Source organism: Coenobita brevimanus, chromosome 63 (genome assembly GCF_032717465.1).
Source record: "Coenobita brevimanus isolate Jiangsu-jjx chromosome 63, ASM3271746v2, whole genome shotgun sequence".
NCBI lineage: Eukaryota > Metazoa > Arthropoda > Malacostraca > Decapoda > Coenobitidae > Coenobita > Coenobita brevimanus.
Genome location: NC_137016.1, coordinates 20,518,042 through 20,536,865, shown reverse-complemented (window position 1 = coordinate 20,536,865; position 18,824 = coordinate 20,518,042). Strand labels below are relative to the sequence as shown.

The 18,824-nt window shown below is 42.5% G+C and overlaps 1 protein-coding gene across 1 annotated transcript; it reads right to left on the bottom strand.

Moving 5' to 3' along the window:
- Positions 1 to 5,836: 5,836 nt before the first annotated feature.
- LOC145404386 (uncharacterized) lies at positions 5,837 to 8,932 on the bottom strand. The gene is made up of 2 exons (XM_080275908.1): positions 8,325 to 8,932; positions 5,837 to 5,900 (listed from the first exon to the last, which is right to left on the bottom strand). The coding sequence occupies exons 1-2, from the start codon at positions 8,900 to 8,902 to the stop codon at positions 5,837 to 5,839; spliced, it is 642 nt and encodes a 213-aa protein (XP_080132034.1). The 5' UTR covers positions 8,903 to 8,932.
- Between the last annotated feature and the right edge of the window lie 9,892 nt (positions 8,933 to 18,824).

The window sequence follows — 18,824 nt, the reverse complement described above, 5'->3', positions numbered from 1 at the left end:
GTAGAGAGACAGACAGGAATGAAGAGAGTTAGACGGAGAGCTTTCGTTGAAGAAGGAAAAAATAGCATAAGAGGAGTTAAGGAGGAAGTATGCAGGGTGACAAAGAAAAACCAGGTTACAAGACCGAGTAGAAGAGGAAGGAGTTAAAAAAGTAGTGAGGCAAGAAGAGAAATAGGAGAGAAGAGACGTGAAATGAGAGTACATTAAGAGAAGTAACGTAGCAAAGGCAACAAAAGAGAAACTTAAGTAGTAAATAAAAGGGAGAAGGGAAGAATAACAGAGCATAGTAATACAGAGGCAGGACAGACTAGAGGTTCTTTCGGCAGGAGACAGGCAACACAGAAAAGAGGCAGAAGAGGAGTATGTGAAAGGGAGAAGAAACAACAGAAGAGGGGTTTGGAAGAAGAGATGCATAGGAAAACTGAAGGATGAAAGAAGCTAAGGGAGGGTGCAGGTGAGGAAACAGGTGAGAAAATAGACCCTGAAAAAAAAATGTACATAGAAGTGCATATGAAAAGAAGGAAAAACATATCACAGGAGAGGCGATGCGGAGGAGAAAGTGGGGAACGAGCAAGGAGGTTTTCTAAAGCCTGGAGGAATCAGAGCTAGAAGAAAGGAAGGCACAGGAGGATAAGAGGAAGACAGAGTGCAGAGAACGGAACTACGTGGCAAGAGGGGATGTAACGTGAAACTAACAGTTCCAGCGAGGCTTTCCAGTCCCATCTTAGGATATCGAGAGGATAGAAGAAAAGTAGAAGGATAATATAGAATGAGAGGAACATGAACGGTAACGGAGAGAAGGACAAACACAGAAAAAAAGGGGGGGGGGAGGGGGGGGAAAAGAGAGAAAGGAAAGAAAGGACGAAGACATTTCCTTTTGGGAAGAAATAATCAAAGCCGGAAGGAAGGACTGAGGTAACAGGGAGATAGGAGTAAGATAGTGCAGATACGGAACTACACAACCAAAGGAGGTGTTAAGTAAGATTGACAGTTTAGAACTAGCCTTCGCTGTGCTGCTCAGTCCTCAGGATATAAAGAAGAAAGATGAGAAGCAGAAGGAAAACGCATAAAGGAGAAGAGCCGGGAAGGATATAAAAGGGAGAAAGAACAGATTTGGAAAGGACGGACGAAGGGAGCAAGATGCAGATATGGGAACAACATGATCAACTGAGTCGCCACAAAGACTGTAAGTTTACAACGAGCCTTTCCAGTGGTGCCTCAGGATATCGGGTTAGTGTCAGTGGCAGGCCAGAAGAAGAGAGGCCCGGGTAGCAGTGGTGTTTTGTGGTGAAAAGTGTGGTGATGACACCGCCCATGCGAACCCCTTAAGGCTCGTTTGTTGTGGTGAAAAGTGTGGTGATGGTCCCCTCCACGGTGAGCCCCTTAGGCTTGTTTGTTGTGGTGAAAAGTGCGGTGATAGCACCGCCCACGGTGTGCCCTTCGGCTTGTCTGATGGACCACCATAACACCTTGAGGGTTCGATCGCATCTTGTAATTTTTTACTCCCCCCCCTTTTTTTTATTCTATTTTACTTGACAGAACGTTCCACAAGGCCCGACAGTCTTCCTGAGTGCCACACACTTTCACATGTCATCACTTTGGCACCAGCACTCACCATCCATTTTGAATATATATTCGTGATCCCCGTTCACTATTTTATTAGGTGCGACCTCCCGGACTGAAGGGGTTGGCAATGCTATATCTAACACCTCCAGTAATATATATATATTACAATCATCTGATGATAGATACAATAGACTGAAACAGACGTGCTCAAGCTGAAGAGGTTACCACTTCATTACGGTGACGACCTTTTTTTTTTTATACAGTTTTTTGGTGTGTGATATACAGAGTAGGAGGAACCTCTCTTAGTGAAGGATTTAAAAATGTTTATTATTCTTCCCTTCACTGGCAGATGTCTCCTCCCTCAGCTGAAAGAAAAAAATAGTATATAATAGACGTCCCCGGGTCGAGAGGACACTGAAACAGTGTCATCCTTTACTGAATATACAAATACATTTATTGGTAGTTTTACCAGCAAAGTTTAAACTATATTAGATGTCGCCTGTTTGTTTTACTCCTGTTGTATCATGATTTCATTCAACTTAGATGAGGCTTTTCTAACCGAAAGTATTAGGTAGTTCTCACCAAGTTCGTCATTGCCAGGGCATTATCCCAAGTGCATGAAGGTGAACAGTGTAACTCACACAGTTTTATCCAAATTAGTCCAAGCTTTGTGGAAGAGTTAAGGGTCGGGCAAATGTAGGGGTTGGATGTTCAGAACAATCGATCAGAAGTTAAGGTCATAGTGAAAGGTCATAAGCTGGGCCATGAAACCGATCAAAAACCAGGGTTGTTGAAATATGAATGTTCCTTGTTTTCTTCTTGCTATCTTTAGATGAAAATATTCTGGTTAGGAGAGAGGTTTTGGTCTGAGGGGTTAGATATGCCTTCATTAACCCCTTCACTACGAGGCGTTCACCTAAACTGACATATTTACCTGACAGCAAAAGAATAAAACGAAACTTACGTCATGGAGCTGAAGGTTTAAAAATTGATGAGGGAGAGCAAGACTGATGGACTGATGACTGACTGAGAGAGCAATGTTGTACTCGTAGATATGTATAGGAATATAGTTATTATATTGTTATACTGGAACGAATCATAGGAAACAGAAGCGCTGGAGGAGGTGTTGGCTGAATCGGTAGAAAGATGGCCTGCAGTCGAATCCCGGCTGGGGCAGGGAACAGTTTATGTATTTGAATTTCATAAAACAGACTTCACTGCTATACGAAAAGACCCGCCGACATGTAAAAATACCCCCGCTAATGCCAATATACCAGTCCTGTATGAGACAGCCCTGGCATGTATTCAATATGGACGGTGGGTGTTAGCGCAGAATTGGTGACATGTAGAGGCGTAAAGTATATAGGGGCCTTGGGAACAAGCTGCGAAGCCCATGTCCAGAATCGGACACATAAAAGAGAAAGAAGCGGAAATTGATAAAAATGATATGTAAAGGAAAATAGATGTTAAAAAAAATAAAAGGGGAAGAGGAAATATACGAGAATGTAAGGAGAAAATTAAGAAAAAAGGAAGAGAACGAAGAGGCAATAATAAAAAGAAAATAAAATATTATGAAAAGTATCTAAAGGGACCTAAATGAAAAGAAGGTATGCAAGACAATGAAGAAGGATAAAACTATATATACTGGTGCATGACGCCATTATGGTACATTTACATGGGCAGCAGGAGGAGGAGGTAGAGGGGAATAGAAGAGTTACAGGTGCCTGGGAGAGAGAGAGAGAGAGAGAGAGAGAGAGAGAGAGAGAGAGAGAGAGAGAGAGAGAGAGAGAGAGAGAATAATTATGTATGATGAACTGTATGAAAGGCTTAGAGATAGAACCATATACGAGCATGCAGGGGGAGTGGAGAATGAAGTATTACATTAGAGGGAAAGAGGGGGAAACGTATGGGATGATGCGGCATGGTTTTGTATGTCTGTATGTCTGTCTGTCAAGTAATTCATCCCAAACAACTGGCTGGATTTTTATATTGGTTTGAAAATAATTCTGAACAGTTTGAATATGAGTTGAAAATGAGATATGGAATGTCTGTTGTCTGTCTGTCGGTCGGTCGGTCTTTAAACAGAATCCTACAAAGAGGCAAGATTGATTTTAGTGAAACCTCTTATGGTGATGTGTTGACCATTAGTGTGTGTAAACCTGGCATGGTGATATGTTGACCATTAGTGTGTGTAAACCTGGCATGGTGATATGTTGACCATTAGTGTGTGTAAACCTGGCATGGTGATGTGTTAACAATTAGTGTGTGTAAACCTGGCATGGTGATGTAGTAGTAACAGTAGTTGTTCCCTAGACAGTATGGCCAAACAGCCCCGAGTCCCTAAGGAAGGCCATGGCCGAGACCGGGCTTTCCCACATAGCTCTCAAGGAGTGTAGGCTATGTTGTGTTGTTGGCGTAAATGATTGTGTGCAATGCAGTCTTCCATAATGTGCTTAATAGTATAGGGTACTGTGTTTCATTTTGGACAAGCATCAGTGACGGAGTCATCCAGCCTCTTCTGGTAACTTAAGAGGGCTGGATGATGCCCACATCTCAGCCTGGCCAGGTGGACCCTGTCCTCACGAGGGAGATAGGATTCAGAAGGGTGGATATCATGAGGCCGTGCATGCAGCTGTGTATTGTCTTTGAGTGACTGAATGGAGCGGCGAGTGATTTCGGTATGGATATGCTTCTGGAAGCTAGTCTGAGGCGGGCGAGAGGGGAGAGATGATAGTATTTGTGTATAATATCGTGTGCTGGGTGTTGTTTTGATGTTCCTTGGTGTGTGTGGATGTGCTGCCATGTAGTGTAGTCGATGTTGTGGGTTTGTGGAGGCTGCAGCGAGAATTTGGGTGCCTCTCATGTCTAGGTGATCCTTGACTTTTAGGACTTTGTTTTTTTGATGTAGGTTGTCTGTGGGTGTAGTAGGTGTGCAGCGTGTGATTATTTTTAGAGCCTTACTCTGTATGGTCTTCAGAGTGTTGTAGTGTGTTTTAGTGAGGTTAGGAGCCCAAGCAGGGCTTGCATAATTCATCACAGAACGTATATATCATTTGTATACTGTGGTGGTGGTTTCTTTGTTGTGTCCATATGTTGTAAGGGCAAGTGACCTCAAGGCACTGAGTCTTGGTGTTATTTTAGTATTAATGTTTGTTATCTATCTATCTATCTATCTATTGCCAGACGCCTCAATCCCGTACGGGGTGGCCACAAACAAATCGCCTCCACGTAGCCCTGTACCCGCCATTTCACTGCCCTGCCCCCAGCTCACACACCCCTCTCTAATATACCTCTCCACTCCATCCCACATGTGTTGTTTAAATGATATTGATGTATTGTATGTTACACCAAGGATTTTGTGTGGGGGGGGGGTGTAGGGGAGTGTTGTGTTAACTATTAGAGTGTGTAAACCTGGCATGGTGATGTGTTAACCATTAGTGTGTATAAACCTGGCAAGGTGATATGTTGACCATTAGTGTGTGTAAACCTGGCATGGTGATGTGTTGATCATTAGTGTGTGTAAACCTGGCATGGTGATGTGTTAACCATTAGTGTGTGTAAACCTGGCATGGTGATGTGTTGACCATTAGTGTGTGTAAACCTGGCATAGTGATGTGTTAACCATTAGTGTGTGTAAACCTGGCATAGTGATGTGTTAACCATTAGTGTGTGTAAACCTGGCATGGTGATGTGTTAACCATTAGTGTGTGTAAACCTGGCATGGTGATGTGTTAACCATTAGTGTGTGTAAACCTGGCATGGTGATGTGTTAACCATTAGTGTGTGTAAACCTGGCATAGTGATGTGTTAACCATTAGTGTGTGTAAACTTGGCATAGTGATGTGTTAACCATTAGTGTGTGTAAACCTGGCATGGTGATGTGTTAACCATTAGTGTGTGTAAACCTGGCATGGTGATGTGTTAACCATTAGTGTGTGTAAACCTGGCATGGTGATGTGTTAACCATTAGTGTGTGTAAACCTGGCATGGTGATGTGTTAACCATTAGTGTGTGTAAACCTGGCATGGTGATGTGTTAACCATTAGTGTGTGTAAACCTGGCATTGTGATGTGTTAACCATTAGTGCGTGTAAACCTGGCATGGTGATGTGTCAACCATTAGTGTGTGTAAACCTGGCATAGTGATGTGTTAACCATTAGTGTGTGTAAACCTGGCATGGTGATGTGTTAACCATTAGTGTGTGTAAACCTGGCATGGTGATGTGTTAACCATTAGTTTGTGTAAACCTGGCATTGTGATGTGTTAACCATTAGTGCGTGTAAACCTGGCATGGTGATGTGTCAACCATTAGTGTGTGTAAACCTGGCATGGTGGTGTGTTAGCCACCCTGGGGTGTCTGGCATCCGTCACCTGTTTTCCAGTATGTATCCTGCTCAAGTCATAGATTACTCTTTTATTTGTTTAATTTATTTATTTACTTTTTTTTTACCTGTGACCCAGTAGCTCCCCCCCCCCCTTTTTTGTGCTAACTGCTGGAGGTACCGTGCACTACCTCATATCACCACTCCTGTATTACCTGCACACTGTATTTCTAGGAACTGGGGAGTCCCATTCAGTATTATATGCTGCCAATACCATTGGTGTTTTGAATGTCATATTGGTGGACGTATGAATGAGTAGTGAAGCAAAATCAAGCCAAAATAGGCCTATACCTCCAGATACAATAAAATTAAAGTGTCCTTTTAAAATTAACACATCGGTACTGTAACCTTTTAGCCACACTTTCCGTCGGTCTCTTGATGTAATATTTCTGGTGAATGTTTGAATGTATTTTAATGAACACTGGTCATGCAGATAACACTGTACCGTCTGAGTGGTGGTCAGAATTTACATGGTCTGCTCACCCCTCTCTGTACTGCACTCCACCCCCTTGGCAACACGTTGACAAATACACCAAAACGTGCTGGCGAAAAATGTAATATTTTTTCATGGTTTTCTAGTTACTTTCATTATCATCACCATCAGTCATTATTATTATTATTATTATTATTACGTATTACTCTTTTTATTAACGATACAAATATTAAAATAATTTTAAATAGCTTTACCTGTTTTTAATATTATACTGTTTTACAGGTAAGTCGTGTTCTTCTCTCACCGTAATGCACAAGATGTAAGTATAAAACACACATAGGTTAGACGTACTTTGGTAGAGTCGATCAAAAAAGAATTGGCTCAGTTCTGTCTGTTGCGTGAAGCATTTGATGCTCTAAACGATGACTAGTGCAAATTCCCACATGTTTCTGCCATACGTTAATAAACTTGGTTTGGATGCCATATACATTGCATGCTTAACATTTCCCAGTCAGTAGTGTTAACATAAGCGCACTGAGATGATGATGGATTAATAACCTGGGAACATTATGAACTATACTGATCATTTAGGATAGCATCGGACCCCTCATGTGCTTATTACTATTTTTTTTAATGGACTGTACGTGGTGTAAATAACTTGCATCTAACTCCTTCCTTTAGTACTCTTGGTAGTTGTATTTCCATTTCTCGTGACGTGTTTTGCAAGTATTTCAATGCATCTCTACTAAAACCAACTTCGATGAGGGTAGGTGAATTAGGGTGATTGTTGCTTTGATGCCGTCACAAATACTGCTGCTGTGTGGGGACCTTATTTGTTCCTTTATCCCTCAAGTGTAGTAACGGGGAAGGTGTGGGTAGGGGAAGGGCACATCTCCACAAGCAGTTCTTTTCATCAGAATGAATTATAGGTTTTTTGCCCGCACCCTCCCCCCTCCAAAAAAAATGACTTTATTCAACCTTTCTTTGTCTCTGTTTCTCACTGGTGCATAACTTACCCTCGTCTATATACTGCTCATCTGAACTAGTTGATCTGAGTGTTTGACGTCTCATTTAAGGAGGGCATGCAAAACTCTGCAGTTTATCTTTGATTTTGCATTAAACCGCCCATCTATCGAATGGTATATTTTCAGAACTGTGAAACTTCGTTCGCTTGTTTCCTTTTATACATTTTCATTGAATAGGTAATATCTTGCTGTAGGTTCCCTTCATTTGTATAAAAAGGTGGTCATGCATTATATCATGAATTTTTTAACACGGCGTGATTTGCAGTAAGAACGGGACAGGCAGTGGGTCTGAGTTACAATTCAGCATGGTAAATAATTCAGTCCTGCAGCGGGGCCGGTTCTCAGGCTGTCACCCGTGTGGCCGCCCGCCACAGAGTTGGTAATGCCGTGGTGGGCAGGCAGGCAGGGACGGCAGCTTTATATATGGCAATGAACTGCAGTCAAACTTAGGCTCACACTGTCCCGGCTTCAGGATATTCTGTTTTGTATTTGTGAGGCAAGTCTTTATGGGTGTGAGCCTGGAACTGGGTCATGTGCCAAAGCTGTTCTGAGTAGTTCAGTCCTGGGAATTATAATTTTTACGCATTTTATCGGGCTTCCTTGTTTCCTTTCCCAATTTCTGTAGCTGCAAATATTATACTATATATATATATATATATATATATATATATATATATATATATATATATATATATATATATATATATATATATATATGCTGACAGTCAGTCTATTCCGTATGTAAAATGTGTGTGTGTGTGTGTGTGTGTGTGTGTGTGTGTAATAATAATAAAATAATAATAATAATAATTGGTTTATTGGGTTAGCAGTGATACACTGACAATGTACATGGGGTTCACTTAACATAGTTTATGCTAAATCTAGGACTAGACTGAGTTAATCATGTGCACGATGGATGGAATGGCGCTGTTCTTGTACCGGTCAGTCCTCGGCGCTCTGATCGGCACAAGCTTGTTAATGTGCCTTGTAGCGCAGCGTGGTGGGGGAGCGTCAGGTGGGAGGAAGTGTTGGTGACAAGGGTGATATAATAACCCCCTCCCAAACTTCCCTAGTGCCTCCCGATGCCTCTCGGAAAGCCTCGGCAGACTCAGGGTAGTCAGGGCGTTGTCGTAGCCGTCATAGGCAGGGCCCAGGATGATCCTGCACGCTCTCTTCTGTGTCCTCTCCAGCTGCTGTTGTGGTGTGAGGGTGAGCGAGGATGACCACGCTGGGGAGGCGTACATGAGGGTAGGGAGTATGAAGGCGGTATAAACTTCACGTAGCTCCTTCGCTGGCCTTCCCAGTGACTTGAGTCTACGCAACATGTACAGTTTATATGAGGCTGTCCTCACTATGTTGATGACGTGTTGCTTCCAGCTCAGCCGGTCATCCACCGTTACACCGAGCAGCCTAGTGGACTGGACCAATTGGAGGGGATGGGCGCCCACTGACAGCTGGGGACGAGCCACGGCCTGTGAGGAGGTACAGAAGTGCATCACCACGGTCTTGGTGTGGTTGATTGTCACTTTGTTCTCCTCAGCCCACTTCTTGAGTCTGTCCAGGGTGGACTGGAGTGGCAAGTAGTCCGGCTGCCTGGTGTTGATGGGAATGCCAACGGTACTGTCGTCAACATACTTCCACCGATGCGGTGTGTGTGTGTGTGTGTGTGTGTGTGTGTGTGTGTGTGTGTGTGTGTGTGTCTGAGTGTGTGTGTGTGTGTGTGTGTGTGTGTGTGTGTGTGTGTGTGTGTGTGTGTGTGTGTGTGTGTGTGTGTGTGTGTGTTGTGTTCGTCTGAGTGTGTGTGTGTGTGTGTGTGTGTGTGTGTGTGTTGTGTTCGTCTGAGTGTGTGTGTGTGTGTGTGTGTGTGTGTGTGTGTGTGTGTGTGTGTGTGTGTGTGTGTGTGTGTGTGTGTGTGTGTGTGTGTGTGTGTGTGTGTGTGTGTGTGTTGTGTTCGTCTGAGTCTGTCTTTGTGTACAGTTCCTTGCAAAAGTTCCGTTCTTCCAGTTGACCCCCGTTAACGCATGGCATCATATTAGATTGTTTAAAGCTGCGTGATGTCAGTATAATCCCTTTAGTTAAGAGTTTTAAATCTATCTATCTATCTATCTATAGCCCGACGCCCTAATCCTGCAAAGGGTGACCGCAGACAAAACGCCTCCAGGTCGCTCTGTCACCCACCATTTGACTACCCTCCCCCCAACTCACCCCCCTCTCCCTCATATACCTATCAACTCCATCCCTCCACCTCATCCTTGGTCTACCTCTCCCTCTCCCTCCCTCCACCTCACCTACATACACCCTCTTAGTCAGTCTTTCATTCTCTATTCTCTTCACATGTCCAAACCACCTCAGTGTATTTCTCCTAATCATCTCAACCACATCCACATCCACCCCACAGCGTTCCTTCACTTCTTCATTCTTCAACCTGTCCCTCCACGTCACTCCACATGCTCCTCTCAAGTAACTCATTTCCACTGCTCTCACTCTTGACTTGTTCCCCTCTTGCAAGGTCCATGCCTAGCTTCCATACGTCAGGGTAGGGATCACAATACTATCATGCAGTGACTTCTTAACTTCCATACTCACCTCCCTATTTCTCATCACTGCTTTCAGTGTACCAACAACCTTCCTTCCCTGCTGTACCCTTTCACGCACTTCATCCCCCAAAGTTCCATCCTTACTCATCACACTACCCAAGTACTTGAATGCACTCACATTCTCCATATCCTCACCATCCAACCTCACTGCACACTCTGTGACTTCATTCCTCTCAAACACCATAACTTTACTTTTGTTTACATTAACTTTCAGATTCCTCCTCCTACACACTGTCCCAAATTCATTCACCAAACCTTGCAACTCCCATTCATCTTCACTCAACAGTACTGTATCATCAGCAAACAGCAACACCGGAAGCTTCCAAATCTCACCCTCATTCATTAGAGCCACTCCCACATCCACTGCCCTACCCTGCACCTCCCTTACAACCCCATCCATGTATATATTAAACAGCCATGGAGACATCACACAACCCTGTTTCAGTCCCACATTGAAATCAAAGAACTCACTCAGCTCACCATCCATTCGCACCGTAGCCCTAGCTCCCTCGTACATACTCTCCACAGCACTCAACAATTTCCCCTCCACTCCATATATTCTTAATACCTTCCACATACCTTGCCTATCTATTCTGTCATAAGCTTTCTCCAAGTCCATGAAGGAAGCATACATTTTCCTTCCCTTCTCTAGATACTTCTCCACTAAACATCTTAGAACAAATATCTGATCTACACACCCTTTTCCCTTCCTAAATCCTCCTTGTTCTTCTCCAACTAGCTCCTCTGTCATTTGCCTTACCCTATCAATGAGTATTCTACCATATATTTTACCAGTCACACTAAGTAGGCAAATACCCCTATGGTTACCACATACTTCTCTCTCCCCTTTTCCTTTGTATAAAGGAACAATTATACCTGATTTCCAGTCCTCTGCAACCCTTCCCTCTTCCCAAGCCAATCTACACAACTTCCATATCCACTCCACAACAATCTCACCCCCATACCTAAGCATTTCACCACACACTCCATCAATTCCTGGGGCCTTTCCCAACTTAATCTTCTTCATCGCTTCCACTACTTCCGTCCTACCGATCTCTTCCTCCCTCCTCTCATCTCTTCTTCTCCCAGCCATTCCCCAACCACTTATACTCGCACTGCTCTCACTCTCTACATTCAACAAATCCTCAAAGTGCTCCTTCCATCTCCTCAGTTTCTCTCTCTTCTCCACCAACAATCTATTATTCTTATCTTTCACTCCCCTCCTATTTCCCCTTTCACACTGCCTTACTTTCTTTACCTCCTTCCAAAACAATTTCTTACTCTCCCTCCATTTCACACTCAGATTCCTCCCAAACTCTTCATCCACTTTCTTTTTACTCTCCTTCACCAGTCTCTTAACCTCCCGTCTCCTGCTCACATATACCTCTCTCTTCTCTCTCTCATCTTCTCCCCTACCTGTACTCGCTAACCATTCACTATATGCCTTCTTCTTTTGTTCCACAGCTCGTTTCACCTCATCATTCCACCATGCTGTCCCTTGCACACCCTTGCATGATGTGTCATTAAATGCCAAATCTAATATAACATATTGAGCTGTTTAGCAGAAAGAAGAGGAACGGAACTTTTGCAAGCGACTGCAAATACTCATTTCACAAGATCTATGATAAAAAAAGGTCACACTTGGACTAGGACCACCAATAATAACACTGCGATTTAGGTTACCTTACAGATACAGGTTCATGCATTAAAAATAGGTTTGTGCATACATATTCATCCTTGCATACTTGTGTATGTGTAACGTATTCTCTGATACAATAACACAGTCATCATCATCATCATTATCATCATCATCATCATCAACAACATCACCATCATCACCATCATCATCACCCTGTTACCTGTTGCCACTGCTGTAAATACTTATATGTTGGGCAGCATACATCGTGTCCGGCGATGATGTGTCACGCCATTTACTCATCAGACTGAGCGCACATACTGAGTACCTTGTGTAATGTGCAATGTTACTTAGCTTATGTCCTCAACACACACACACACACACACACACACACACACACACACACACACACACACACACACACACACACACACACGTCTGGTCTTGGTCTGAGGATTGAATAATGCTCCCCCAAAAAATCAGCCTGAAAGTTCTGATTTACTGTATGAAACAGAGAGACAGAAAGAGAGAGAGCAAATCAGACATGAAAGGCGAGGAAAGTGGGTCAGAGGAAGGGCCGCGATGGGTAGAGAATAACAGGAAGTGAACAATGCCTGGCCTGAATGTGTACCGTAAGGAGTTTACCAGGGCTTCCCCTCCTATCCCCCCCCCCTCTCTCTCTCATTATACTATTTGTCTATATCTATCTGTCTATGTTTTGTACGCTCTTGATCGGGAATCCAACCACAGACCTCTAGATAGAAATCAGGCACTGATGCCACTACAGCACAACGTGATAAAAGCTGTGACACCTGATTTCTTTTGACTAACTGTATTTATTTATTTATTTATTTATTTATATTCATAGACTGTATACATACAAAATTATTGCTTACACGTGTGGTTAGAATGTAATGTACAAATTATGTTTAGTGTTTTATGCATGTAATTGAACGGAGTGCGTTTGACAGCCTTTGACCACGACTGTCCTCCTCCTCCCCTCTCCTGCTGTCCCCACCGCAACCACAACCTGACCCCTCGACACCCAGCCTTAAACCCACCCTTACCCCTCCCACTCCCCTCCCCTCCCCTCCCCTCCTGTCCCTGCCACTACCGCAACCTGACCCCTCAACACCCAGCCTTAAACCCACTCTTATCGCTCCCCCTCCCCTCCCCTCCCCTCCCCTCCTGGCCCCACCACTACCCCAATCTGACCCCATCAGCATCCAGCCTCCCCTCCCACCCTTACCTCTCCCCCTCACCTCCCTTCCTGTCCCCGTCACTACCCCAACCCGACCCCTCAACACCCAGCCTTAAACCCACCCTTACCTCTCCCCTCCCCTCCCCTCCCCTCCCCTCCTGTCCCTCCACCACCCCAACCTGACCCATCAACACCCAGATTGACCCCCACCCTTTACTTCTCATCCTCCCCTCCCCTTCTATCCCCACCACCACCTCAACCTGGCCCCCTCAACACCCAGCCTCTCCCCCTTTTACCTTCCCCATCGCCTCCCCACCCCCATCACCTCTCCATCTCCTCACTTCCACCTCCCCACCCCCGTCTCCTCATCCCACTTTTCCACCTCAATCATTCCACCCCCCTGCCCAACCCACCCCTTTTTCAAGAGAGGATTTGCATGAAAATTTGTGAACAGAGTTTGAGAAAGGGGCGTGGGATGCTACGATAAGGAAGACGAGGAAGAAAAGATGAAGAAGTGGAAGGAGATAAAAGAGAGAAAAAAGAATACGAGAAATTGGAAAACTAAAAAAACAGGAAGAATACGTGAGTCAGAAATATATTTCGGAACTTGTAGAGGAAAGAACGAGGAAGATATAGACTGAAAGATTTAAAAATTGAGAGAAGGAACAGAAGTCAGGAAAATGAAGTAGGAAGATAGGGTGACTGAAATGACAGACAGACAGACAGAGGACGCAATATATTACACAAGGGAGTGATATTGAAGATTAAATGAGGGTGTGAGTAAGAGCCAGTGCGTGAGTGTATGAGAGTGAGTCAGCAACTGTATGAGAGTGACCCGTTGCGACAGAGAGAGTATGAGAGTGCTTGAGAGTGAGAACCTGTGAAAAAGAAAGTGTGTGAGAGTGTTCAGAAATTATGAGTGTGTGAGATTGCATGCTAGAATGCTGGAGGAACAGAATATATACTCGTGTGTAAGTGGTCGAGTGAAAATATCTGGGCTAAGAGAAATGTGTGAATTAGACTAAGTATTATTGCGCAAGTCTGTGTTTGACACACTGAGTGGGTGACAACAGAAATTTGGTTGGTGAATAAAAGTTGTGATTGGAGATGAGTGACTGGCATACAGTGTCTCGTGAGGGCATGCCAGGAAAAGTCAGAGAAAGAGAGAGAGAGAGAGAGAGAGAGAGAGAGAGAGAGGCGTTTGTGTGGCTCCTTTCAGTGCGTACCACAGTGATGGGGAAATTGAACAAGGGTGATGCTGAGATTACGTGAGCGAGGGGCAGCTTGAGTATGAGGTAGGGAAGACAGAAGGGGAGGAAAATGAGAAAGAGAAAGGAAAGTGAGAAGGCGGAAGGGAAGAGAATGGAGATAAGGGAAGAAGAATGAAGAAGGAGGAGGAGAAGGAGGAGGAAGAGGAGGAAGGGATGGGATGGTATGGGGAGGAGAGGCAGGGAATGATGAAGAAGGGAAGAGGCGGAAATGTAGAGGAGGAAGGGAAGAGGGGAAAGAGGAAAGAAAGTAAGAAAAGAATATGGGAGAACTAGGAAGAAGAAAGAGCAGTGGAGAAAGTAGGAAATGAAGGTTAAATTAAAACTGAACGAACGGGAACGAGGAGGAATGGAATATCTAAAAAGGAAGAGTAAGAAGGAAGTAGGAAGAGAGGAGAAGGAAGGAAGAAAGGAAGAGGACTAAGGAAAGAGGAGGAAAGGGAATGACGACAGGGGAGAGGAGGAAGGAGAGTGAAGGCAAGGGAGAGGAGGAAGTGAAGTAGAGGAAAGGACGAAAGAACATAGGAGTAAAAAAAAAAAAAAAAAAGGATGGAAGTGGGGGAGCATGGACGTAAAGACAAAGTGAAATATAATATGACGGTGAGAGGAGGAAAGAAAGAGATCAAAGGGAAGAAGAGGAAGGGAAAGAGAAGACTGGAAAACAGGGGTCGGAGAAGTGGAGGAGGGGAGGAGGAAAAAGGCAACTGGAGGAAGGGAAATGAAGGCAGGAAAGTAGAAGAAGGGACGCAGAAGAACGTAAGAGGAGGTAGAGGAAGAGAAATATGTGGTAGAGGAAGAAAGGAAAGAGAAAACGAGGTGAGGGGTGGAAATGTGGATGAATGGAACTGGATAATAAAGGGAACGAAGAATAAACTTGGTGTTCAAGAAAGGTTGATTTTTTCCTGTAATTCATGTCGCAGAAGAACTTAATATATTTTACTTATGGTTCCATTTCTGGTCAATTGCCAAGGTTATTCTGTATCCATTTCCATTTAGCCACCTTTATTTTCGCCTTCAATACAATGACTTTTTATGCCTACAGTACTACCATCAGGCGAATATATACAACTTTGGGAGGTTCTCTAGTAATTAAGGAGTTAATGAAGGCTGTCTGTAACACCTTCATTTCGAAAAGTCCTTGGAAACATCTGTCGTACTGGAATGACTAATGAAGGTTTTATAAAACGTCTCAAGCTCTAAAAGCTTCCTAAGTAAAATGAAGTAATCAGAATATGGAAATAATACAAAAAAAAAAAAAAAGTTCCCGTGCTGAAGTCATAGGTTTATTCACAGCTGCACCTCAGACGAAACGGGATAATACTGGAACACGTTCCTGCTGGACAGTTCCTGTGTGTCCTCATGTCTGTTTACAGCTGTTGTTTCCGGCCCCCAGTGTTTTTTGCGGCAGTAGGTTGGATAAGTGTCTCGTTTTGTTAAAACAAAGAGTTTATTGAATTGAGAATCAAGGCCACTGGATCAACACAAAAATATCTTTCAGTGCTCTAGTCTTGCTACTTTCACGCTTTTATTCAGCTTCAAAAAGACCGTTACTTTTAAAAAGGGTTGTTGAAGGCCACGTTTAACTCATTCTGTTCAAAAACTCTTTTCTAAACTGAAAATAATAGCTTGATTACAGCAAAAAATGAAATTATAGAACAACATTGCAGTGAAAGGGTCAAGCTGATCCTGTAAGAGTAATATCACAAAATATGTCCCTATAAATCATTTCTGTACTAAACAAGAAGTTATAATTTTCGTGGTTCACGGTTTATTTAATTACAGTAATAACACAATTGCTGCCGACATCCCTGCATATAATTACCCTGATGCAACACCGAAATAATTATGTTGCGTTACAGGATGCCATATACGTGTCAGATTTACTTCCTGCACCTGTGATTTTATTTGATTTTATCCTTGATTCTGCCAGACGATATTGTTCAGATTAAGAGGACACTCTAGTAGTTCAGGTATTAATGTAATCAGTTCAGTTTCTCCAGATCGATATGCTGAAAAAAGTAATTGTGTGAAGATCTTAAACACATTTTTTAACGTCATTGTAGTGAAAAAAAAAAAAAAAAATATATATATATATATATATATATATATATATATATATATATATATATATATATATATATATATATATTGATACTAGCCCACCTTAATTTTTAAGACAATCATAGTGACTGTCTGCCCGTTGAATCCAGTTATTAATAGTTTTTTGTTTCTTAGAAAGGAAATCTTGAAGAGACCAATAAAGGCTGTCTTTAATCTTACCTCTTCCCAAGTCAGTGCTAAAGATGCAAAAGACAAAGCTAAAATATAATAATGATCGCGTTCGTTGACCGAGTGACCTGTACCGCGTCATGCATCCGTCAAAGGGGAAGGACATAGGAATGGGAGTAGTGAGCAAAGGAGTGAGTGGAATAAGCTGATAATTTGGTGGGCATATATATATATATATATATATATATATATATATATATATATATATATATATATATATATATATATATATATATATATTGTGATTTTTTTTTCCTTATTTCTACATACAGTTTTACCCTATCTATTTGGTAGTAATTAGGATGATGATGATGATGATGAACACTGTACAACAAGAAATCCACCGCAGGCACAGGGTTTACACGTAAACACCAAAGCTGCATATTTGAGGATCACAAGTTTCGTGAAATATGGGAAACTATAAATATCCATTATTCATAGACGTGTCAGGAAAACCACCCGCTGTAAAGAAGTGAAATATGTGAGCTTACCCTGTCAGCCTCTTCTTCTTCGTCTTCTTCTTCATATTCGTCGTCGTTGTTGTCGTCGTCTTCTTGATCTTATTATTATTATTATTATTATTATTAGTAGTAGTAGTAGTAGTAATAGTAGTAATAGTAGTAGTATTGTGGTAGTTGTTGTAGTAGTAGTAATAATACTACTATGTTGAGAAGTACGGCACATTCTGTATTAGCTGAGCCACTTTCACTGACTAGTAGATCATATGCTAGTAAGGTGGGCATCAGACGAAGAAGAGGGAGTCTGAGCCTAAGAGATAAGTGAGGGTGTGGTGGTGTGAGAAGAGGGGTGGTTACTGGAGGTGGTTTTGTCGTGGTCACCCTCACTGGATGGACATGAGGCAATACACAACTACACTTTATTCACACGTGTTCCATCATACTCAAGCTGTATTTATTATTACTTATTACCTCCTCACCACAATGACGCTTTTCTCATACTTGTCCTACCTCCAAACGATTTTATTCAGCATAGCAGACACCTGGCCTTGGGAAGGGGTTGACAGTCTCCAGTATCATCATAATTATACTTTCCATGTCTTACATTTGCTGCCTTCACACGATTCATTCAGCCAAGACGAGAGTCATTGTAGTGATGTCAATATATTGTCTTATTATGGTGCAGTTCAAGTACAAAATTATCTACTCGTAGTTGCATAATACAATGTATACCAAAATCCATATTCTCTCTGTACACAAGAATGAAAAATAAATACTTGTGTTATAGCTAATAACACACTAGTACCTTTGATGAGTTAATGAGATAACTGGGGTGAAACGGGAACACTTATAAACTAAGTACCCTAAGTACAGCAATAATAAAATAAATACTGATGTAAGAACGTGTATGCGGGATTTAAAGAAAATGTTTAGAACTGTCCAAGAGGACAAATAATTTAACAAAACAAATCATTAAAGACAACGTTACAGTGGCTGAAACGAGAGGCATGGTGTATGAAACCAGGGCTGAAACCGTAATGCAAGAAGACAGATCTAATGTGAAAACTAGCTTAGCGTCGATTTAGAGTCATATAGAAGTTTAGTGTTGAACATATAACATTTTGTGATAATTGTATATTGGATAGGTTATATGCTGCCATATTTTGGCAGTAATTGTTTCTTAAGAGTGTTATGAAAAGTTCAGCTTGGAGTGTAAAAAAGTATCCCTTACCATTTGGGTAGATCTCTGTATGCTACTGTGGTACTCGTATAGTCTGGGGTGTAAAAAAGTATCCCCTACCATTTGGGGAGATCTCTGTGGGCTACTATCGCCATTTGGGGAGATCTCTGTGGGCTACTATCGCCATCTGGGGAGATCTCTGTGGGCTACTATCGCCATTTGGGGAGATCTCTGTGGGCTACTATCGCCATTTGGGGAGATCTCTAACAGCATTAAGGTGTAAAATATTACTAATATGTGTCAGAATTCTCTCCGGGCGAGCTCGGACACGTTTCGCATCTTCATTGTGGACATAAGTTTCCCAGTTACATCTAGCCAGCCTCATGATTTGCCATTTACCACTACCCGTTGTTTACGATTCGTTAGCGTCATAACGTAATCAGTCTGAGATGCTGTGGGCTTTTAATTTTCTGTTAGTCGTAATTTGGTGTATTTATCAAAAGCTTTCTGAAAATCTAAAGAGATGATGTTCGAAGGTATTTAGTGTCCCAGTTACTGTGTACTTATATGTCTAAATTAAAGGCACTATGCATTTTTACAAAAAGCGCACTGTTTATTCTTTAGAAGATTATGCTTGCCAAGGAATAAGATAATTCTCTCTCTCTCTCTCTCTCTCTCTCTCTCTCTCTCTCTCTCTCTCTCTCTCTCTCTCTCTCTCTCTCTCTCTCTCTCTATCTATCTATCTATCTATCTATCTCTATATCTATCTATCTATCTATCTAATCTCTA

What these genes read in the sequence shown, in the direction of transcription:
- LOC145404386 (XM_080275908.1), bottom strand. Translation starts at nt 8,902, where the DNA reads ATGCACTTCTGTACCTCCTCACAGGCCGTGGCTCGTCCCCAGCTGTCA. An exon ending in TACAAGAACAGCGCCATTCC is followed by an intron (nt 5,901 to 8,324) that starts ATCCATCGTGCA and finishes TGGCTAACACAC; the next exon opens with CACCATGCCAGGTTTACACA.